The sequence below is a fragment of the Myxine glutinosa genome, chromosome 5 (genome assembly GCF_964187855.1).
Source record: "Myxine glutinosa chromosome 5, kmMyxGlut1.1, whole genome shotgun sequence".
NCBI lineage: Eukaryota > Metazoa > Chordata > Myxini > Myxiniformes > Myxinidae > Myxine > Myxine glutinosa.
The window spans coordinates 194507553-194531833 of record NC_136265.1 but is presented as its reverse complement, the minus strand read 5'-3'; the positions used below and the strand labels follow the sequence as shown (position 1 = coordinate 194531833).

Here is a 24281-nt window from a genome sequence, read left to right as displayed (position 1 = left end):
TGTGTGTCTGTGTGTTTGTGTGTGCGTGCAGTTTTGAGGACCATTCCAAAACAGCATCCTCTAAATCGATGAGAATACACCGAGGAAATAGAATCAAAATAAGCAGAAAATCACATCACATGGAAAACAGATTTCATTAAATCTCCCCTTCCTGTATTTTTATTTTGTTATAATAGAACAAATCAAATAATGCTTGTTCGATATTCTCTCATCCTTCTAATTGCATGAAGGAAGCTGGGTTGTTTTAAACACTGATCGAAGGCTTATGGTGGAGCCTGCACGTAAATCAAATGCAGCACTGACGGGCTGGGCGGATGGCCTAGAGGTACGCACACCTGCAACTGACCCATCTAGCCTAGGTTTGAATCCCGACTGAGCTATAATATATCACCCCGGTATCTCTCAGGTAGAACGAAACATCAATGTGCGTGCCGTCCCTCAGATGGACATTAAACCAGGTATCCTGTCTGCCCAGATTAGTTGGTGGACGTTAAAGATCCCACGGTGTCCTTCGCAAAGAGTAGGCGAGCTCGTGCCAGCACCATGAACAAATTAAAAAATTCCTGCCCTAACCTACAGGAGGTACTGAATTAGCGACACAGCGACGCTCCCAGCAATGATGCAACCAGCAGCCATAGGCTGAACACGAAATGAGATGAAAAAGAATAAAAACCACAGACATTAGTAGATGTCTGTGTACTTTAAAGTGGATAACAAGGACATCACAAGACAATGGACAAATATATAGTAGTGTATGGGATTTGAAGCTCAATTCTAAGCATGACGAGCCATCAGTTCAGGTGAGAACGCCAACATTGTACAGTATGATTTAAAAAATAATTGAAATTGCAATAATTTTGCCTCCAGGCTCAAATACAATGAAACATCTGTTGTTGATCATCAGAATCGAGACCCAATTTATTTCCACCATTTTCAAGCATTTCTTCATTTGATGAAGCAAAGGTGTGATGTGTGTTGGTAAAGGTGTTGTTAAAGCAGGTGTGTGAAGCATAAAATTTAACTGAGGCATGATAAAACTCACCATGGAGAATATGGCCACCAGTGGGGCAAAGCCCATGGTTAGGTAACAGAGAAGCTCGAGGACTTTGTACCTGAAACACCAAAACAAAGATAATTATCAATCAGCTTTTTGCTTCCCATGACGGTGAGCATACCTCGATCACCATGTTGATTTCACCACTGATCTACCTGTCCACCGAAGGAGATCAACATTGGACTTTCACCAGTAAGACTAGTTCTTCGTTTTATATATAGTCCTAGCAGAGTACCCACCCTACAGGCAATCTTGTCCTTAGTATGCAACACATTCTTCTGACGTACCTTTATTTGGGCGGTGTATAGCCAGCTGAGAGCTGCCTCAATCTCTCCCGAAAAATAAAATAAAAAACCCCGGATTATGTGCATGAAGCAAAAACATGCCGACTGCTTATACTACGAAACATCTCGCTGCCCTGGAAAATGTGGGGATAGCAATACTGTACATACTGTAAAGGATGGTAGTTGTAATAACCGCTCCCACCTGGAGGCGGCGCGACACAATAGACATTTACATTCAGAATTGGCATCCGTCAGCCCCACACACCACCGGCAAAGAGAGAAACACCCCTATGCACTAATTGGGGTCATGCTGATCCTATGTAGCAAGTCTGGATGTAATTGACCCAGAACTGTAGATTAGCCTTACAAAGACACATGTCCGTGAATTACAGTAAGGAAAAATACTAGCGTGGATCGGCTCGCTGCGCTCGCCTCATCAAACATCACTACAGAGGAACGGGCTTGTTTTAACCGAGGACAATGACTGTACGTGAGTTGCTGTGTTGTCATGATTTACACCAATCATAATACAAACAATTATTTTGTACAAATGTATTTGTAATATTGGTGATATTATTTATTTGTTATTTATTTGATATCTAAAAAGGTCCAACTGGTGTAAAGCTGTCTAACTGGACTGAACGGTGTAAGGGGTCTAAATGGTGTTAAGGTCGAAAGGGGTGGAAGGGACCTAAGGGGTGTGAAGGTCTAATGGTTCTGGTAGGCCATGAGATGAGTCGATCTATCGTTCAGTTCCGTGGCCCACCTCAGGGAAATAAGGGGACATCAGTAAATTATAGTAGATTGATGAATTTAGAATAAGAATCTGTAAACTCCCCATCGAAAAACTTGATCAACAATCCACAGAAAAGGTCATAACAGAGCACTATTTAAATAAGATTCTTATTGATAAGATTCTTATTCCAGAAATACCAGTTGGATGTGGTTACCAATCCAAATGTTATGCAATTTACGGATTCAACGAAGGTTACCCGAGGTGAGAAACTGTCCACCAAGATAGCTGCCCCAGTTGCAGAGCCCCAGCACAACCAGCACAGCAAATGAAACAACTACGATCAACAAAAACACTTCCTGCTGCAGGCCAAGGATCTTAATTTATTCTTCCTGAATTGTGCATCATCTGCAAGAAGAAGTTGAAATGGATCAAGAGTGGAGGATACCACATCCGAGAAAAGCTTTCCGAAGCTGAAACTATTGATGCAGGTTAGTTACCCACTTAACAATGACATGAGCAGTATACTGGCTTCAGGTAGGCACCACGTTATCCGAAAGTTGACAACATCTCTTTTTTGCGCTACATTAGTACATTGATGAACTTCAGTCGTGTTCGAGCATCTGAACGTGCCATGAATGCTGAATTTGCAGGAATGTTATGTCAGGCCGCTGTGAAAGAAGATGAATCCATCTTGAGTGATATAAGAGCACAAGACTGCGTTGCGCTGGAGGTCAAATAACACCATACTTGTTACAGGAAGTACACAAGATTTCTCGCTGGAGAAAAAGATGTGTGGCCTCCTTGAGAAAATGAAACGTGCACGTCGCTTGCTCTCATCATGTACTTTTAAATATTGTTGCGGTTTTGGGAAACCGCTGAGAAGTAATGGCAACCACCATACAGGTCCCTTAGAATAGTTATTTCATAGCAGAACATTATCTTAGCCCCTTCCTCTTATTTCGGGTTAGTATGTCTTTATGCGTTGGAGAGGGAAAGACAGGCCCTCCACTCACAAGGATTAATTAGCCAGGCAGATGCACCAATATTGCATCGACAGCTTTTAGTCAGGGCCCTTAGGGATATTTTGGGGCCGTTTGGTTCAAATTCTTCCAAAAGCACCAAATTTGGCCCAGATGTTGCCCATGCCATACTCTTTCGATTTTTGACGGGCGCCAAGTCGGGCGCCCCCCCCCCCCCCGGGGGGCCCATATTGGCGAAATACTAAATGGCCGCCACCCGGATTAGAGGAAAATCAGTTAAATAACCAAAAGGATTGAAATCATGTATGATACCACTTTTCAGGGGTTTTCGAGGTCGAGGAATCCAATTATGATGTTATTTTGATGATTCGAGGTCAAGGTCAACCCTCAAGGTCATCTTAAAAGTCATTTTTGAGTCAAACATGTCGGTTTTTGAGTTTTTTGTCAAGATTTACGCGAGGTTCACCATTTTATGTTTCTGGGTTGGGTAATCGAACTCTGACCTTATTTTTGACAATTAGAGGAAATATTTACATGTCTATTTCCTAATTTTCAGGCATATCCAGTTCATCGGTCTAATTACAAAGGTACGGATTTTGATGTTTTATGAACTGTATGCCATATCCTTGTGTTTAATTTTTGTGCGATCATGATCCGGCTTCATGTATACATGATTGTATACATGTCATAAATATGACGTCATAGGTCATGTGACCTGGCGGCCATATTGGATTTTATGAAAACCTTAAAAATGGATCCCTGCCTTCATTTTTCGATCGATTCATTTTGAACTTTGACCACTTATAGTACGCCATGTGATTGGATGCATATCCTAATTATGACGTCATAGGTCAGGTGACATGGCGGGATGGACCGGTATGGTCCCCGGATCATACCGCCCTTGGCGCCCGTCAAAAATCGAAAGAGTATGGCATGGGCAACATCTGCGCCAAATTTGATGCTTTTGGAAGAATTTGAACCAAAGTATCCCTAAGGGCCCTGACTATATTGATTCAAAGTCTTGAAGGACAGAAGATAGACCAAAGACCATTGGGAAATACACCAGGTAAAAGTCCCTTTGGGTGGGCTTGTGGAGGGGAAGCGACACTCCACCAATCAGGGCCTGAGGAACTTTGGGGGAGCTTGTGGGGGCAGAGTGACAAACTGGACCCATCGGTAGCCCGGAAAACACATCCCCTACCTCACCCTCGGCAAGGGCTGGAAAAAGGCCTTGCACACCTGCATTACTCTTTTTTTCCGGTTTCACTCAGCACATGTGCATCCACTCTTGACCGGACCCTCTCACAGGCCTCTGCATGTGATTCACTCTCTTGGCCTTGGACTTTGTTGGCTGTGCACATGGGCTCTAGGCCGGACCCTCTCACACTCTCACAGGCCTCTGCACGTGATTCACTCTCTTGGCCTTGGACTTTGTTGGCTGTGCACATGGGCTCTAGGCCGGACCCTCTCACACTCTCACAGGCCCCTGCACGTGATTCATTCTCTTGGCCGAACTCTCTCTGTTCTATGTTGGCTGCCGGACTCCCTCTCGGTGCACGTGTGCATGACTTGGACTCTTTCTGCACATGTCTGCTTACCTGCCCGTGTTCATGCTGAGACTCCATGCCCAAGTTCGTGCTGACGTTCGCCTTTGCATGCTCGTGTTCGCGCTAGGACTCCCTGCTCGTGTTCATGCTGGGAATCGCCTTTACATGTTCGTGTTGGGGACTGCCGTTTGCCGACCAGGTGCTTGTTGGTGAGGTCGAGATTTAAGGCGTCGCGAGGAGAAGCATCTGGTAGGATCGTGACCCCTTTGCTAACAGGTTCCCAACGTTAGTTCCCTCTCCCCTCACCCGTGAATGTGTGATGGGCGCCCTTGTTGTGTTTAAGCACAACACCTTAAGCTAAGTTTCTGCTTCTTGTCCTTTCTTCTTTCCTATCAATAAGTTTCACTGTAAATATTTGTAAATAATATGCATCATCCAGGCCGTAACAATATGCATCATTCTTTCCTGAGCAGCAATACACCTGCTCCGATCATCTTCAATGATCTCAAATCGGAATTTCCCCCTTGCAGGTCTGCATAGTCTCTATACCTGGAGAAACTTGATGAAATGCCAAATTTAACATTTCGGTTCGACTTCCTCTGAGCATAATCCCTATGTTGCATCATTCAACAAATTCTGTGTGAATGTGGTTGATGGAGAACGCATTACCCAGCAGAGGATCATTCGCCTAAGTGCCCTGCTGTCGAGATTCATTCGAACAGTCAAGGAAACACAAGGCCTGGATGCATTTGAATATCGGTGATTTCCGGGGCCAAAACGGGACTTGCGGTCTTCCCTCCGTATTGCCACCTGGAACGTTCTTGCGTTATCTAAGGGCAGATACCCGGAAGCTGTGGCCTGTGAGTTGACACATTACCAGATTGGTATTGCTGGAATTACAGAGGCGCGTTTCCCAGGAAATGGAGATCACCGTGTCAACCAGTACACAATGTACCACTCAGGTGTGAAGGACCGCACGGAAGAAGTGGCCTTGTTCATTAATAACAAGGTTAACCACTCCCTGGTGCAATGGAAAGCAATCTCCAACAGGATCCTCCAAGTACGGATGCATCACAAACACATCACTATCATCGTAGTTTATACACCAACTGAGGTTGCCTCTATTGCTGATAAAGACAGCTTCTTTTTTTTTTTTTTTTTTTTTTTTTGTATACAAGATCGAGGCTCGTGAAAGAGCTAACATTAATCACACAAAAAGACAAACCGACACACAAAACACAAAAAACAAGGGGAGCGGCAGACAAGATGGGGAGAGAGGGGGAAGGACACAAAAGAGAGGGGGAAGAGGGGGAAGGACACAAACACAACATTTGAGAGCAGGGACATCGGGAGGACTTGGGGGGAGGTGGGAGAGGAATAAAACATATGAACACTGCAAGGACTCTGGGGTGAATTACCGGGGGTAGAAAAGATCAAGGTTTTCGATGGGGGAAGATAAGAGATGGTGGTGAACAGCTGTTTTAAAGACCTGGAGGGAGGAGTGGGCTTGAAGGGAGTGGGGGAGTTTGTTCCAGAGGCGGGAGAAAAGGGGAATGAAAGAGTGAAGGTGAGCAGAGAGCCTAGACTTTGGCAGTTTAACCATAAGAGGGTTGCAGGCAGATCTTGTGCGACCTGAAGGAATATTGGGGGGACAGAGCACAGAGAGAGCTGGGGGAGCAAGGCCGGAGAGGGGTCGGTAGAAGACAGAAAGACCACCAACCTGCCTGCGGTGAGTGAGTGAAAGGCCCTCGGAGTTGACTACATCGCAGGAGATTCCAATGATTCTGAAAGCTTTGGCCTCAACAGCGTGAAGCCGAGCAAGGTGTGAGGCAGGAGCACCAGCCCAGAGGGGGGAACAGTATTCCATTGAGCTGCGGATGAAAGCCTTGTATATGGTGAGGAGCTCAGGTGTGCCAAGGAAGGACTTCGCACGACGGAGGATGCCCAGTCGGCGACTGGCTTTGGAGGCCAGCTTGGAAATGTGGTTTTCCCAAGAAAGATCATGGCAGATAGTGAGACCCAAAAGCTTGAGCGACAGAACTTCTTGGAGAGGATTGTTGAGAAAGTAGATGGGAGGGTTGTCCAGTCGGTCCTTTCGGAGAGACATTGTAAGAGTGTGAGATTTGTCAGGATTGAAAGACATGTTCCACTTGTTTGACCAGTCTGTGATTTTGTCCAGGTCTGCAGAGAGTGAGGAGGCTGCAGACTGCCGATCTGAGGGATGAGGAATGGAGCGACAGAGAGTAGAGTCGTCAGCAAAGAGATAGAGAGGATTTTCAAGAGAATCAGAGAGATCATTCATGAAGACCAGAAAAAGCACAGGCCCCAGAACACTACCTTGGGGAACTCCAGCCTGAACAGGAAGAGGAGATGAGAGAAACCCATTCAGGGCCACACGTTGACTACGACCAGAGAGGAAGTCCGCCAGCCATGCGTGGAGATTTCCATGGATACCAAAGGAGGAGAGTTTGGTGAGCAGAGCAGGGTGCCAGACCGTATCGAAGGCACGTGAAATGTCAAGGGAGACAGCTCTAATTTCCTGTTTGGCGTTGAGGACCTCCATCCATTGTTGAGAAAGCAGAAGCAGCATGTCCAGAGTAGAGTGACCAGGTCTGAAACCAAATTGATGATCAGAGATCAAGCCATTGGAGAAGAGGAAAGATTTAATATCTGAAGCAATGATGGATTCCATGACTTTGCTGATAATTGGGAGAAGGCTGATTGGTCTGTAGTTGCTGGGATCTGTTTTTGCACCTTTTTTGTGCAAAGCGGTGATGTTGGCTGATTTCCAAGCAGATGGCAGATGACCTTGAGCAAAAGAGAGGGTGAAGAGAACAGAAAGAGGGAGTGAAAGAGCAGAAGAACAGGATTTTAGGACCCGTGGGCTGATGCCGTCAGGTCCAGTTGCAGAATCAGAGTCGACGGTTGACAGAAACTTTTCCACCTTGTCAGGAGGAAAGGACACAGAGTCCAGGAGCAGCTGGGTACGACTGGGTACGGTGGGTACAGAGAGGGATGGGTTTGGGACACAAGATTTAGAGGCAAACACAGAGTTGAGGCATTCAGCTTTTTCACGTGCGGAGTCAGCCGTTAAGCCGTTTGAGGTGAGGGAGGGGATGGAGGGGGAACAAACACCAGAAACACATTTGACCAGACGCCACCAGGATTTGGAAGAGGGAGACAGATAAGAGAGTTTGGTCTTGAGAACGGTGAGATATTGTTTCCTGGCTCTCCTGAGGGTGGACACACACTTGTTTCGGGCTTTGTGAAAGGAAATGAGATTTCCTTCCGTTGGATTTGCTTTCCAGGAGACGAAAGCAAGTTGTTTCAGGGCAACAGCCTCACCACAAGATTCCGTGTACCATGGACGGGAGGAAGGGTATGACAACTGAAGACGAGATGGGATAAATCTGTGCATGAGAGAGAGCAATTTACTTTGAAAAGAATTCCCAGGATGAGTTGATGTCAGAGGCGGTAGAGATGGGAGACCAGTCCAGATGATTGATGGCTGCTTGAAGACCGTGCCAGTTGGCCTGAGTGAAATGCCAGACTCGTCGACGCTGAGGAGGCTCTCTGAGAATGGTCAGAGAGATGTCCACTTTGACAAGCACATGATCAGATGAGCCGATTGGAGCAGAAGAAGAGCAGCAGACATTTTCAGGGAAGTTTGTCATAACCAAATCCAGAAGAGAAGATGCTCCGTTGACTGAGATCCGGGTCGGGAAATTGACAGATTGTGTCAGTCCCAGTGAGTCGCAGAAGTCCTTTGCTGAAGAGCCATGGCTGGTGAGAGAGGTACCCACACCCAGCCAACTGGCATGGTGACAATTGAAATCACCACATATGAGGAAGAGAGAGTTGGCATGGGTAGATAGAAGTTGGTCCATATTATCAGACAGTGAGATGTAGATGGAATCATCGCTGTTTGGTGGATGGTACAACACACATATGAACAAAAGGTGGGAGCGAAGGGGAAGCCGTAGCCAAAGGTATTCCTGGGGGTGAGGTGGAGAGAGGACAGTGGAGGGCGAGTGAGGAAGAGAGTTTTTTTATAAAGATAGCAACCCCACCTCCAGGACGAGGCTCAGGTCTATCATACCGGAGGAGGGAGTAACCTGGGAGAGATACCAAGGCATCAGAGACATCATGAAGGAGGAAAGTTTCTGTTAAGCAGATCACATCTGGTTTGTCAGAAGCAACCTGTATGGAGAGGTCAGTCACGTTTGAGCGATTCTACAACCAATTTGAACCGCTGATATACTCTACCCGACCTCACGATCAACTTCTCGTTATCCGAGACCTCAATGCTGTGAGAGGGATAGACCGCACAGTATATATATGAGCATGTCGTCGGGAACTACGGTTCCAGTCACGTAAATGATAATTCAACCTCTCTCTGAAACATGTGTTCCTTCACCAACTTGGCAGTTCTCGGGTCCTTCATTAGAAGGAATTATTATTATTTTTTTTTTGTATACAAGATCGAGGCTCGTGTAAGAGCTAACACCAATCACAAAAAACATAAACGGACACATAAAACATATAATAAAGGGAGCGGGAGACAAGATGGGGAGAGAGAGGGAAGCACACAAGTACAACAGTAGAGAACAGGGGCATCGAGAGATGGAAGGGAGAGGGATTGGGGGAGGGGGTAGGGGAAGGGGAGGTGTGGGAGAGGTAAAAACACATGGACACTGCGAGGACTGCAAGGAAAGAAGTCGGTATTTCAAAAAAGTGGATCTGGGGTGAATTAACGAGGGTAGAAAAAGATCAAGGTTTTGGATGGGGGAAGATAAGAGATGGTGGTGAACAACTGTTTTAAAGACCTGGAGGGAGGAGTGGGATTGAAGAGAGTGAGGGAGTTTGTTCCAGAGGCGGGAGAAAAGAGGAATGAAAGAGTGAAGGTGAGCAGAGTCTTGATTTTGGCAGTTTAACCATAAGAGGGTTGCTGGCAGATCTTGTGCAACCTGTAGGAATATTTGGGGGACAGAGCACAGAGAGAGCTAGGGGAGCGAGGCCGGAGAGGAGTCGGTAGAAGACGGAAAGACCACCAACCTGCCTGCGGTGAGTGAGTGAAAGGCCCTTGGAGTTAGCTTCATCACAGGAGATTCCAATGATACTGAAAGCTTTGGTTTCAACAGCGTGAAGCCCAGCTCGGTGTCAGGCATCCACCGCTTATCATGGATATCCAACGACGGTCGCACCAGGAAGGACATCAATCATATGCTGACTAGGGACCCATCAATCTTCATGTCATACCAGGTATACAGGGGTGCAGAGTCCCTGCGATTCTCACCACCGCAAGCTCCGTCATAGAGGCCAACAGAGCACAGGGAGCACAGCTGCCATCAGCCATGTGCAAAGGAGCATTCCAAAAGCAAGCTGATGGCCATACTTGAGGAGCAGCCCAAGAAAACCATGACTGGAGATGGTCAGCGGCACAGCATCATCACAACTGACGATGTTCCACTGCCATCCAGGAAGGTCATCGTCATAGATGGTATGGCTGTTGTGCAGGCAATGGGGAAACCAACATGGTCAAGACCTGTGCCGACTGGGCTGTCCGTTTCACTATCACATTGGTCATTTAATGCAAGACCAAAGAATGCGATGAGGTACATCTAGTATCTGACCATTACGATGTATGCAATTCTCTCAAGCAGGCCATATGGGAGCGACGCCAGGGAGGCAAGCTACCTACTGCGCACCATGTGGAAGATAGCACACTAATAGGGAAAGCCAAAGAGTTTCCATCAAGTACTAGCACCAAGGATGAGCTGACCGATTACCTTGCTCAGAAAGTCCTCCACAATTTTGAGACAAGGTCCGAGACCTTCATTGTTAACTCAAGGCAGGATGTCTTCTCCAACCTTTTAGATGTGGAGCACCATAGAAGCTCATGGAAGAGGCTGATACCAGAATTATTCTGCACAGCCTGGATGCTGTTCGACGAGAGCCACAGAATTGTAAATAAGTCGCCAGACACTGATGTGTTTGTCCTAACAATCTGCCAATATCACCAGCTCTGCAAAGATACCTACGTCGTCACTGGCACAGAGAATAAGAGGGAAGCTCTGCTGGCACCAATAGTCCATGCCTTTGGTGCTGCCAAAGCTGTGGCCTTCTGTGCTTTCACTGGAGCTGATCAGACCGGCAGGTTTGCAGGTAAGGGAAAGCTGAAGTGTTGGCAGGAACTAAATAAGTGTTCTGCCGAAGTGGTATGTGTATTTGCTGCCTTGTGAGCCTCCATCAAACTGCAACAGAAGGCAGAGGCCTTTGTATGAGCCTGGTACCACCACAACAGAATGTAGGGAGGAGGAACTATAGTAGATTGAATTTTTTTTTGAATTGGAATGATTTGAAGAGGAAATTGAAAAAAGCCTTTTAAATGGGAAGAAAAAAAGCATGTTGTAATAAACCATTGAATAAAATACTGCAGGGGAAAGTTTAAACATATTTAAACAAAACCGTGAAAACTAATCTGGGAAAAGTCCCTGAAGTAAGTGCGTGGATCAGAGAAAGGAGAAAGGTTAAATTAAATGTTAAATGAGATGTTAAATGAGATGAGGTTAAATGTTAAATGAGGTTCAATGTTAAATGAGGTTCAATGAGATGAAGAAAACTAGAATTGGAAGGGCGAGTTACAGTTGGAGATGGAAGGAAGAGGTGGGAGAGAAGGAGATAAAGGGGGCGGGGCGAGGAGAGAAGGAAATGATAATTTATTTGTTTGTTGTGGGGTTTTTTTTTTGGGTTTTTTTTTTGTATATGGAACGTTAAACAAAGAATAGGTGTTCGGGGAAGTTAGGGGGAGAAAAGGAAATCTAAGAAATAAGTAACACGGCGAAGGAAAACTTACATACACAAAACCGCCTGGGTGAGTGAAGCCTCGAGTTACCAGGCTGCACACGCAGTGCGAGCAGAAAACGATCTAAATATACACAGGTTTGTGAATTGCAAACCAAGATTAACTCGAAAGCACACAGAACACAAACACAATGAAATAACGAGCGGAAATAGGACAAAGACGCAAATTGGAAAAATACTTAAAGCTTTGAAGCCGTGCAGATGTCGAAGTCGCTTCCTTGTTCGAGGGACCGGAAACGGAAGTTGAAACGAAATTTCTCACTGTAAATTAATCCTTTTGATTATAAGAAACATCTTCCTGCTTTTTGGCCTTCAGACGCAATCCACTGCGAAGTTTCGGCTTCATTTGTGCGATCCTTAGGGTTTTGTAAATGGTAAAGAATGCAGTGTAAATTAGAAAGGCGGTGAGAATTAGAAGATCGTGGAGGCCTCGATCCGACCTCCGACTCACTCGGTCTGTGTTAATGGAGCCTCTGGATACGACAGTATGTACTTGCTCGGTTCTCTCTAATAGTCTCAGTTATATCATGAAATTTTCTTCCACATGGCGATATTGATGTGAAGTTCAAAGTTTTGATAAAGTTTCATTGAGAAAAGTCGACATACCGCTCATGGTAGAGGATCACGTAGAATGTTCCAGCACATGCCATCACCCACACAAACCAGCGCATGGGAACCCCCCAAGGACCTAGTTGTCGCAGAAGTAACCTGAAAGACATGCGGTACACACAGATGTCTCCGACACTCACAATGAGGGAAACTTTGTGGTGAAGGTGTTCCATATACTAGTCTATTCACATTAACACAACAATCTTCAAAAAGTAAATTTTTTAAAAATGTTTTCAAGGTTGTATCATTCAACATAATCACAAACCCAGCTACTGGCGAGAAATGTCAGAAATTTTCAGATGAAGCATTCATTTACGTCCCAAAACGCTATTGCCAGAAGCTTTCCCGTTGATAGGCGAACCTTGAAGATGCAAGAACTCCACTTTAGCTCACTTCAATCTGGCATGACAATGAGAACCCAAATCTCATCATACGTCACAATCTTCTTCATCAACAAATCATCTTCCTCCCTCTGGTGGTAATGTAAAAGCTCTGTTGCCACGGCTGCATTGATTGTCTTTTGATCAAACGTGAGGTCCTTTGGTACTCAGCTTCCATCGACCTTCTTGATTATATAAGTGAGAATGAATGATTGTTTCCACACTTCCAATGGCTGATGCACAAACCTGCAATTTCACATATAGAGATTCTCTAAAAAGAACTGTTCGACACATTTCATGGTTCCTTGGATGGGCATGTTATCTGGATGCCAAATAAGGATGTCACAGAGTCAACCTTTAATGCAAATGAGAAGGTCACAGAGTCAACCTTTAATGCAAATGAGAAGGTCACAGAGTCAACCTTTAATGCAAATGAGAAGGTCACAGAGTCAACCTTTAATGCAAATGAGAAGGTCACAGAGTCAACTTTTAATGCAAATGAGAAGGTCACAATGCACTTTGAAATGCACTTACCAAGGTGTGTAGGAAGCGGCAATGAAAATATAGATGACGACCCTGTCACACATGTGAAGGCAGTGCTCAATCGTTCTGTGGAGCAAGTAGGCGTAGGAAGAATATGAAATGTGGGGGTTAGGGGGGGAGAAGTGTTGGGTTGGGGAAGCATCAGGCAGCAAGCAGCAGGCGCGAACAAGTTGCACAATTGCAAATTAGGACAGCTGATGTGTCCGATTACAAGAACAGTAGCTAACAACAAACAGACATTTGTGTTACATGATATGGACTGTCGTTGTGAAAAGATGTTCTTTCCGACCTCAATGATACCTCCCTCGCCTACTCTTCACGAATGCTGCCGAAGAATAGGTGAGGTATCCCTCATATGCTAACCTGCAGGGGCACTGCATCAGCCGCACAGTTGCTCTCCCAGCAATGATGCAAACCAGCAGCTATGGACATGTTACATACGAATGAATGAGCGAATGAACGGATTCAAAGAGAATCCGTAGAATGTTTTTTACCATTCATATATTCATAGAACGCAGATATTGCGGTCCTGGAAGTTTGAGGGTGGGGAGGAAGGTGGAGGATTTAGAAGAGCATGTAAACTAATTTGCAAATGTTATTATAATCATTTTTAAATTTTTTTTATTTTTTATAATCATATATATTAGGCCTGGTGTTGGCTTCGCGGTTAGGGTGCCGGCTTGGGATCATAGGATCCTGGGTTCGAATCCTGGTCGATCGCTGAATTAACACCAGGGGGGTTGACTCAGCCTGTCATCCTTCCGAGGTCGGCAAATTGAGTACCAGCTTGCTGGTAATTCCCTGTGTGTCGTAGGAGGCGACTAACAGGTTTGGCGGCAGGAAGGGCATCCGGCCATAAAACATCGCTTCAAAAAGGGGACCACGGTGCCCGAAAAAGGCCAATCCCTGCTCCGCGGGTAAAAATGGCCTCTCAAGGTGGTTCATTATAATCATAGATATTGGATCAAACTGCATAGGCCATAGGACATTAAATGAACAGAACCCCGGAATGGTCCGAGCATCCTCCAAAAAATAATCACAATCCCAGAAGGTTATATGGTATCATTTGATGGAGATAGCTACCAATGTACACATCGGGGAAAAATACCTGGCCGTATAAATAAGCCGATGTCACACATTCTGGAAAGCCAATGGAGAGGAAAAGGTTTTACCGGCATTACCGTTAACAAACAAGATATCCCCGAATAACGCAGGTAATGCGACATGACAGAGGTTTCGTTGAAATTGTTCCGCCAAGCCTGGAATGAGGTCGATTCCTGGAGCTCGTGCAGCCATTCGATAACAATTGCCAATGCTGGATGTTAATTAGCTGTTGAATAGTGCACATAATTCAGCAGTTTTGTTGTGACAAAGAAAATGTTCCAATTGTTACAACTTTTAGATCCATTTTCTCTAGAGACAGTTTATCATGAAAACCATAATGTCTGTTTGATAAAAACAGGGAACATGCTGTTGTGTTTGCAACGGGGACTATCTATTTATTATATATTAAAGGAGAAGGGGAGGAAGGGTGGGGAGCAAATGAAAAATAAATGAGAGAAAGACAAGAAAAGGGAGGGAAGGAGGACCAGGGGAGTAAAGGAATAAATGGGCACAATGCATGGATGTTGGGAAAAGGGAGAGGAGGTTGCAAGAGGATCATGATAAGGTGCGCAAGATTGGTGAAGGAGGGGAGGGATTTGGTGGATTGTTGGTGGGGGTAAGGGGAATGTGGGGGGGGGGGGGGGGAGGGGGGTATGTATTAGAGTCCCTTTATATACAGAAAACCCTGGTGTTGGGCTAGTGGCTAGGGTGCCGGCTTAGGATCCTAGGATCCTTGGTTCGAATCTCGGTCGATCGCTGAATTAACGCCAGGGGGGTTGACTCAGCCTGTCATCCTTCCGAGGTCGGCTAATTGAGTACCAGTTCACTGGTAATTCCCTGTTTGTCGTTAAAGGCGGCAAAAAGGGTTGGCGTCAGGAAGGGCATCCGGCCGTAAAACATTGCTTCAAAAAGGGGACCAAAAAACAACAACAACCATGGTTCCCGAAAAAGGCCAACCCCCGCTTGCGGGGAAAAATGGCCTCTAAAGGTGGTTTTTTTTTTGGTTTTTTTTATATACAGAGTTGTGACATAGAGGGTCCGGAAAAATCTAGTCACGTGATTGCGTGGAGCCATTTTGAGTCCATCGCGGACAGGATCAGGATCGGACGCATATCGGTCAGCGTTTTAACGTTCCGGCTGTACGCAGCGTTCTCATTCGTGTTTTACATCGATTTTACGACAAAATGACAGGTTGTAGCACCTGTGGGTGCACAAATAGAACGGAGAAGGGATTCAAGATGTATAGATTTCCATCAGATGCTAAAAGACGGAAAATCTGGGAGAACAGAGTCAGTCGTGTTGGATGGAAAGTAACTTCTTCGTCAGTTCTCTGCCAGGTCAGTGTAACCACCTTTAGGTGCCAGGTCAGTGTGATGGTGGTAATGGTCCCATATGCGTATACACACACACACACACACACATAAAGTGCTCGCTCACTGCTCCATCAAGCTCCTCCTCCTCCTTCCACCCTCTTCCTCTCCCTCCCCCTGCCGCCCTTTCCCCCTCCCCCTGTCCCCCCTTCGCTCCTCCCTTTCCCCCCCCCTTTAACCCCTGTTGTACTTTCACATGGAAGATAGGATTATTGTCATTCAAAATTTTCAATGATGCTTCAGAAAGAATTTGCTAGAAACCAATTCATGCCAGTGATACAGTTGTATGCCACAACTGAGAAGGGGGGCGGGGGGGGGGGCATGCATTGAATGTATGTATTTGTCTCTGTTGATTTGAATGTGTGAGGACATTAACTTGTGTTTGTGTGTGTGACTTTCAATTTATAATTTGTATGTGTGTGCATTAGCACATGCGTGTATGTGTGTGTGTGTGATTGTAAATATGTAATTTGTATATGTATTAGAGATTGTGTGTGTGTGTGTGTGTGTGTGTGTGTGTGTGTGTGTGTGAGAGAGTGTGAGAGAGAATGAGAGAGAGTGAGAGAGAGTGAGAGAGAGAGAGTGAGAGAGAGTGTGAGAGAGAGAGTGAGAGAGAGTGAGAGAGTGAGAGAGAGTGAGAGAGAGAGAGTGAGAGAGAGAGAGAGAGTGAGAGAGAGTGAGAGAGAGTGAGAGTGAGAGAGAGAGTGAGAGAGAGTGAGAGAGAGAGAGTGAGAGAGAGTGAGAGTGAGAGAGAGAGAGAGTGAGAGAGAGAGAGAGTGAGAGAGAGAGTGAGAGAGAGAGAGTGAGAGAGAGTGAGAGAGAGAGTGAGAGAGAGTGAGAGAGAGAGAGTGCGAGAGAGTGAGAGAGAGAGTCAGAGAGAGAGTGAGAGAGAGTGAGAGAGAGAGAGTGAGAGAGAGTGAGAGAGAGAGAGTGAGAGAGAGAGAGTGAGAGAGAGTGAGAGAGAGAGTGAGAGAGAGTGAGAGAGAGAGTGAGAGAGAGTGAGAGAGAGAGTGAGAGAGAGAGTGAGAGAGAGTGAGAGAGAGAGTGAGAGAGAGAGTGAGAGAGAGTGAGAGAGAGTGAGAGAGAGTGAGAGAGAGTGAGAGAGAGAGAGAGTGAGAGAGAGTGAGAGAGAGTGAGAGAGAGTGAGAGAGAGTGAGTGTGAGTGTGAGTGAGAGTGAGAGTGAGAGAGGGAAAGAGGGGGCCAGGGGTAGGGGGGCTAATCTATTTTTGGTGGGATTAATATATGATCGCAACATGCAGCAAAGTTTAGATTAATAATTTAAATATGAAAATTAAACAAACACAAATATATACCCACACACGATAAACAAGGTCAAACAACTGCAGAAATACAAAGATAACTCTTAACATTGTATTGTACATGTACATGTATAAGCAGGGAGGTGAGAGTTCGAGTCTCGCTCTCGCCTCCCTGAAATTAAAATGAGGCTGAAATAAGCAGCACGTGTACCTGTCTAGTTCATTCCTTCTTTGTCATGGTTCTAAATGTCTTAGACTGTTAAATCACAACCAGCTCTGTGATTTTCTTCTTTATCATATGGCTCTTAGTTATCATAAATCTTCTATTTTGTCATCTTCACATAATTTGTTCATTAATCAACATGGAAAAGACCATTCCGATCTCTCATACATAGAGAACATAATGGAATACACGGTTCAATGCACTAGCGCCATACGGCGGCTCCGCACTGAATGGACTCAAAATGGGGTCAAATCGTTAGTTATCGTTACTCTGTCTATAAAGGGACTCTAGTATGTATGTATGCATATGTGTATGTATGTATATGTGTATGTGTATGTATGTGTATGTATGTACAGTCACGTGAAAATGTAAGTACACCCCATGTAAAGTTTTGACTTTTTCAACATATTTCAACATACAGCTATTTGATCTTCATTTCAACGATATTGACAGATAAAGGTGATATAATATAACAAATATCATGAAACATTTACATTTTGTAGTCCATTGTATAATTTAAATAAACATAAATGCAAATTTTGCATGTGGAAAAAGTAAGTACACCCTTGGCCCCTTTGGTAAGGTGGTATTGCCCCCTTTGACAGAAACAACCTCAAGTAGGCGTTTCTTATAACTGTCCACCAGTCTCTGACATCGACTGGGAGAAATTTTTGCCCACACCTCCATGCAGAATTCTTTCAGCTGTGCGATGTTTGAGGGATTTCTTGCATGCACATCTCGTTTCAAATACCCCCACAACATCTTGATGGGATTTAGATCCGGGCTTTGACTTGGCCATTCCAGAACCCTCCATTTCTTTCTTTTCAGCCATTCCTTGGTGGATTTACTGCTATGTTTAGGGTCATTGTCATGTTGCAAGGTCCACCTTCGGTTGAGCTTCAACTTTCCGACAGATGGCCTCACATTATCCTCAAGCACCCTCTGGTACAATGAAGAATTCATAGTGGATTCTATGATGGTGAGCTGCCCAGGCCCTGATGCAGCAAAGCTGCCCCAAACCATAATATTTCCACCACCATACTTTACAGTTGGTATCAGGTTCTTGTGGTCAAATGCTGTCTTTGGTTTTCGCCAAACATGTCTTCTGGTACTGTGGCCAAATAGCTCTACCTTTGACTCATCAGTCCAGAGCACATTGTTCCAGAAGTGCTGGTCATTGCCAAGGTGTTCATTGGCAAACTTTAGTCTTGCCCTGATGTTCTTTCTGGACAGCAAAGGTTTCCTCCTGGCACACCTCCCATGTAGATCAAATTTGTGCAGCCTCTTTCTAATGGTAGACTCGTGCACTTTGACATCAACAGTGGCAAGAGCTACCTGTAGGTCCCGTGATGACATTCTGGGGTTCTTAGAGACTTCTTTCAGCATCTTGCGGTCTGATCTCGGGCTGAACTTTCTGGGGCGGCCTGGCCTGAACAAGTTGGCAGTTGCTTGGAATCTTCTCCACTTGTAGATAATCTTCCGGACAGTCGAATGATTGATTTCAAATTGTTTGGAGATCTTTTTAAATCCCTTCCCAGACTCGGAGGCATCTCTAACCTTCTTTCTGAAGGCCTCAGAGAGCTCTTTTGATCTCGGCATGGTGACGCTGCACACTTCAACAACAAAAAATGAATGAATAAATGATCGTTTTAAGGCCATTTTCCCCACTACAGCGGGGGTTAGCCTTGCAGGCCCCATGACAATCATGGTTCCCTGTTTGAGGCAATGTTTTTATGGCCGGATGCCCTTCCTGGTGCCAACCCTTTGTCGCCTCTTGCGATGCGCAGGGATACGGTGTACCTATTCTAAACCGGGGTACACACCGGGATCATTCATCCCAGCAAGCTGGTACTCAATTTGCCGACCTCGGAAGGATGACAGGCTGAGTCAACCCCGCTGGTGTTAATTTAGCGATCAGACCGGGATTCGAACCCAGGATCCTAGGATCCCAAGCCGGCACCCTAACCGCTAAGCCAACACCAGGACACTTCAACAACAAAGAGCAAACCAAAATAAATGTCTGAGGTTTAAATAAGACAGGTTCCTCCAAGATCCTCTCCAACGATGTTCTAATCATTTGCACCTGAGCTGGTGCAGCTGATTCTAATTTTAGGTATTTGAAGCAGTGATAAATGTAGGGGTGTACATACTTTTTCCACATGCGAAATTTGCATTTATATTTATTTAAATTATATAATGGACTACAAAATGTAAATGTTTCCTGATATTTGTTATATTATATCACCTTTATCTATCAATATTGTTGAAATGAAGATCAAATAGCTGTATGTTGAAATATGTTGAAAAAGTCAAAACTTTACATGGGGTGTACTTACTTTTTCACGTGAGCGTATGTATGTATATGTGTATGTATGTATGTATGTATGTATGTATGTATGTATGTATGTATGTATGTATGTATGTATGTATATGTGTATGTATGTATATGTGTATGTATGTATGTATATATGTATGTATGTATGTATATGTGTATGTATGTATGTATGTATATGTGTATGTATGCATGTGTATGTATGTGTATATATGTATATGTGTATGTATGTATGTATATATGTGTATGTATATGTGTATATGTATGTATGTATGTATGTATATGAATGAGTATGAATGTATGTATATGAGTATGAATGTATGTATACGAGTAGGAATGTATATGTATACAAGTATGAATGTATGTATGTGTGTACATGAATGTATGTGTATATGTGTGTATGTATGTGTGCATGTATGTATGTATGTATGTATGCATGTGTGTATGTATGCATGCGAAAATGTGTGTATGCATGTTAGTATGTGTGTATGCGTGTTAGTATGTGTGTAGGCATGTTAGTATGTGTGTAGGCATGTTAGTATGTGTGTAGGCATGTTAGTATGTGTGTAGGCATGTTAGTATGTGTGTAGGCATGTTAGTATGTGTGTAGGCATGTTAGTATGTGTGTAGGCATGTTAGTATGTGTGTATGCATTCGTATGTATGTATGCTATCTATTTCATTAAAACGCTTATTTCTGAAGTTTGTAATCGGAACTTCTCTCCAGCTATTGCTCCTGTCGCCCTAAGATACGTGTGATACTATGTAGTTATGACTAACCCTTCCATATAAGCATACCTATGTCTCCAAATGTCTGCCAGTGTGGAATAAAAACTGAAAATCAGTGAAAAGTTTTGAATAACCCACGCCATTTTGTTTTATGCACAGTGAGACGCTGCACTTGATACCGAGGAGAAGAAGAAGACGTCCCGATGTGTGCCGGACGCGCAGCGACTCGAGAGGCATGCTACGCCTTTTGATACAAATATAAATGCGATCAGAAATGTAAAGGGGATACTTACCAGTAACCACACTATAAGAGACAATACTGCAGTTGAATACAAAGCGATATTCAGGAGATCCGCCAGAATGAATGTTGGTGCCAACTGACAATTATTTTGAAAGGAAGCGGAAAGGAAGAGGAAGGGCAAGTTAGTTTGTATGAACATAAACATTATTTATGCCCGTGATTTTCACGGGTTACCGCCAGTGTTATATTATATATGTATGAATGTGTGTGTGTGCACGCGTGTTATGTATGTGTATGCACATATGCATGCATGTGCGTGTGTGCATACGTACATACATGTGTAATGAATAGATAGCCACTTGGAGCCTGTTGCATCACTTAGCACCAAGCGAAATGAAAGACAAATAACAGCAGGATGATTATAAAACTACAAGTACAATCAGCGGATCTCGTGAGACATACTGAAGATGTGCTGTTTTCCAAGTGACAGTGTGAAAAATGGTGGAAACTATGAACAAGCCACACAACCCTGCTCCATACAGCAAGGCAGCAAGAGAATGCCACTTCTCGTTGGAGAGCAGATGCAGCACAGTGCTACCCACGATGCTCGGAAAAATGCACACCTGCGGAGATTTTACAGACACAAGAGGACATCAACATTACCAAGAAAAGTTCAACTTCAATAATGGGGGAAATGTCAACCCTAGGTCTCACCGCATGAGTGGCGCAGTTGGCGGCATGCTCGTAGTGCGTCGGCTGGTATCTCTGGTTAGCCGGTGCTGGCTTGTTCATGAACCTGACACAGAGATGACACGTGGCAGGTCATTCCTTTTCATGATCATAAACCGAATGAACAAGTACTGTGGATCCTTCCATCAAATATAATGGTCAGAGACAATGGCACTCCAAATTGAAAACATTAAAAAAAACACAATTGTTCTATAACTTCGTGAAAGCCAAATCCAATAAATTTGGATGGAAAGTTTGAGCCTTAGAGTTAGTTCGTCTACAAAATACGTACAAGATAAAGTGAGTTTATGGGTAAAAGTACAGTAAATAAATAAAGAATATAGGAAACTCCATAACAAGTGTTATCACGATTGGTAAATTCACAAATGAAGTTGTGAGCTGGTTTGGTAAAGCAACATTGTTCTTTCCACTTATTGTAACTCGATTGCTCATGTTTGGAAAAGCCTGTTCTTCCTGTTTGACGAAGTCATGGCGTTGTAGGTCGCAGCAGTGATTTACGCGGTTCGAATATGTTTTTTTAAATAAAGCCGAATTAATTTTATTTTCGGGCATTTAAAAATAAATTCAAATAAACTTTGTCGACGCAAAAAAAAATTGTCAAGAATATAAATTTAAAACGAAAATTCTATTCAAAGAACCTGTTGGTTATAGTTATACAATCACAATGGAGTGGAAATCAGAGACGAAACGTCACACCCACACACGGGGAAAGATCATTACCTGGTCTTCCTTTGGCAAATATCCCGATATAGCTTGAAAAACTTGTCTTGAGCACATTGGCAAACATTGTCCCTTGGTTTTCGATCCATCCGGTTGTCCTGTGAGGAGCGAGCGCTTTTAAATGTCACATGCATGATGCAGCAAACGACCTGTGGCAGATGGTAACCTCGGTCCGTGCTACGAGACGCCATTGTTAAGCATCATCATCATCATTCACTGTGCACACCGTCTCAAAGTGTCCGAAACCGACGGCGAATCCTGTTTTCTGGGTCAAAGGCTGCTTCGCTCATTACTTGCTTTGGTTCGGTCATTGGTGGTCGCGCACAAGGCGATAGCCAATAGGAAGGCTCGCCTGAACGAGGGCGTGGTCATATCGCCAGAGAGGCCTTGTCACGTGGTCATATCGCCAGAGAGGGCGTGGTCATATCGCCAGAGAAGGCGTGGTCATATCGCCAGAGAGGGCGTGGTCATATCGCCAGAGAGGGCGTGGTCATATCGCCAGAGAGGGCGTGGTCATATCGCCAGAGATGCCTTGTCCTCCACGCTCTTCATATTATAATATGGATCATTGTATGCTGTGATCCCTGACCTGGGGGCCATGTTGTGGTTGTGGTTGTGGTGGTGGTGGTGATGGGGTTGGAAGCGGTGAGAATTGATAGATTGGGAGAAGGAAGGATGTCTTATTTATTTATTAGAGTCGATTTTAATTCACTTGGAACGAAGTTCAGGTGAGCTCATGTGATGACGCGGTGTTCGTCCGTCCGTCCGTGAACACTTGCAACTTCTCCGAAACCGCTGAAGGGATTGCGACCAAATTTGGCACAAATGATATTTGTTGTGTTGTGACTAAAGCTTGTTCACGACATTTAAAAAAATCGAGGTATAAGGGGGTTTACCGGGGTCAAAGTGGATCCAGGTTTGACCCCCTAAAATAGGTATTTGTTTTCTTCTCAGAAACTACACACAATATTTTGATGAAACTTCACCACAACCTTCATCACCCGTGATGTACCGAAGTTTGTTCAAGGCATTAGAAAAATTGGGTTCTGAGGAGGTATACGGAGTTGCAGGAGGGGATGAGGGGGTTGCCCCCCAAAATAGGTATTTTGTTTGTTTGTTTAAAGTCTTATGATTATGTTCGTATGATTCTACATGCTGCCCTGTCTTCTAAAAAGCATTGAAATTGGGTTAAAATACCCTTAGTCGGTGTAGAATACTGTTTATTCTACCAGGTGAGCACCAGGGGTATTGCGCCTGTTTTTATTTGGTTGGGGGAGGAGTGGGGGCAGTTAGGTGTGGATTTACTTTCAACAACCGACACATTCACAATTAACAAAAGTACACACAGCTATCGGGGACCCCTCTTCGTGGTGGTTGTACCAGCCAACACAAGTCGGGGGACAAATCTTCCCCATTCTTCTCTGCTGCCCGGATTGGTTAAGGCTGCACATCACAGTCGATCTATGGGCGGGTCTCAAGAACATTGGGTGTGTTCATTTATGCTTCAGTCACATTTGGCTCGGCGGCCGTAGGGTCTAAAAATTCTACGACCACTAGCAATTATAGGGCGGCCGCAGTATTTCCACGGTCACACAATGTAGCAGTCACATATGTTTTTATTTTTCGGGTAGCCGCACGGGGTATTTAGAAATTGTGGAGACCGAAAACGTGGGGGTGCCGTACGGTCTTTGATTTGATGTCGCACGGTGACCTTAGGGCGTCCCTGCGGCGGCCATAGAATTTTCAAGGCAGACGCAAGGTAGCCTCAAGGTGCCCGCAAGGCGACCGTAGGGGGGCCCTAAGGCGAACGTGCGGCCAGACGGACGGTAACGAGTGGGTATAAATACCAGTTCTGTTTCATATGTATATCGTATCTCATATCGTCATGGCTACGGCTTGTCGAATTGCTACGGCCACCCTAGAAATGAAAAAAGTTTAACTCCACGCTATAATTCCATGGCGACCCCTACGGCCTGTAAAAGATAGCCATACGCCCTAGGGCCACCCTGAGGCCACCTCAGAAACTCTGCGGCCGCCGCACGTTTCTGTCAATTTAGGGGGGGTACGGCCGCCGTATCCTAGCCGTAGAGCAAATGTGACTGAGGAGTTACCAAGTTTCTTGTGAAGAGATCGCCAAGTGGTTTAAGCATTCGAGCAAGCACCCATTCAAAACTGTTAAGGAACGGCTGGCTTGGCAAGCGCTAGCTAGCTGATTGGTAAATGGGCACACCCCAGTCATCCTCCCTTTCAGTTTCGTATCAAACAGCAGGAGCGAGTTTCAAAAGTTTGTGATGAAAAATGCCACGGTAGCTAGCGGCAGGAAGGGCCATGTTATTAACTCAACATTTGTGGGTTATATAGAGTACAGTAGATCTTCGCTCAGTTCTGTAGGTAAACCTTACTTCACTGATGTTGGGATTCCTCCAAATATATTCATTTAGTGTTACAAAGAGCATTAGCGACTGTTTAAAAAGCTAATCATACGTATTTGTGGTTTATAATATTCCTACTTCCTGTAGCAGCCATTGCTCCCATGGAAACGTAATTATAACTATA

The 24281-nt window shown here is 44.7% G+C and overlaps 1 protein-coding gene across 1 annotated transcript in view; it reads right to left on the bottom strand.

Moving 5' to 3' along the window:
- LOC137426549 (monocyte to macrophage differentiation factor-like) overlaps positions 1–22040 on the bottom strand; it is a 25970-nt gene extending 3930 nt beyond the window's left edge. Inside the window, exons 1-6 of the mRNA XM_068115165.2 lie at positions 21726–22040; positions 20970–21051; positions 20718–20878; positions 12989–13063; positions 12072–12173; positions 1043–1112 (exon numbers count right to left, since the gene is read on the bottom strand). Coding sequence (XP_067971266.1) covers positions 1043–1112; positions 12072–12173; positions 12989–13063; positions 20718–20878; positions 20970–21051; positions 21726–21916 — 681 coding nt within the window. The 5' untranslated portion in view covers positions 21917–22040. The remainder of the gene's footprint in view (positions 1–1042; positions 1113–12071; positions 12174–12988; positions 13064–20717; positions 20879–20969; positions 21052–21725) is intronic.
- Positions 22041–24281: the final 2241 nt, after the last annotated feature.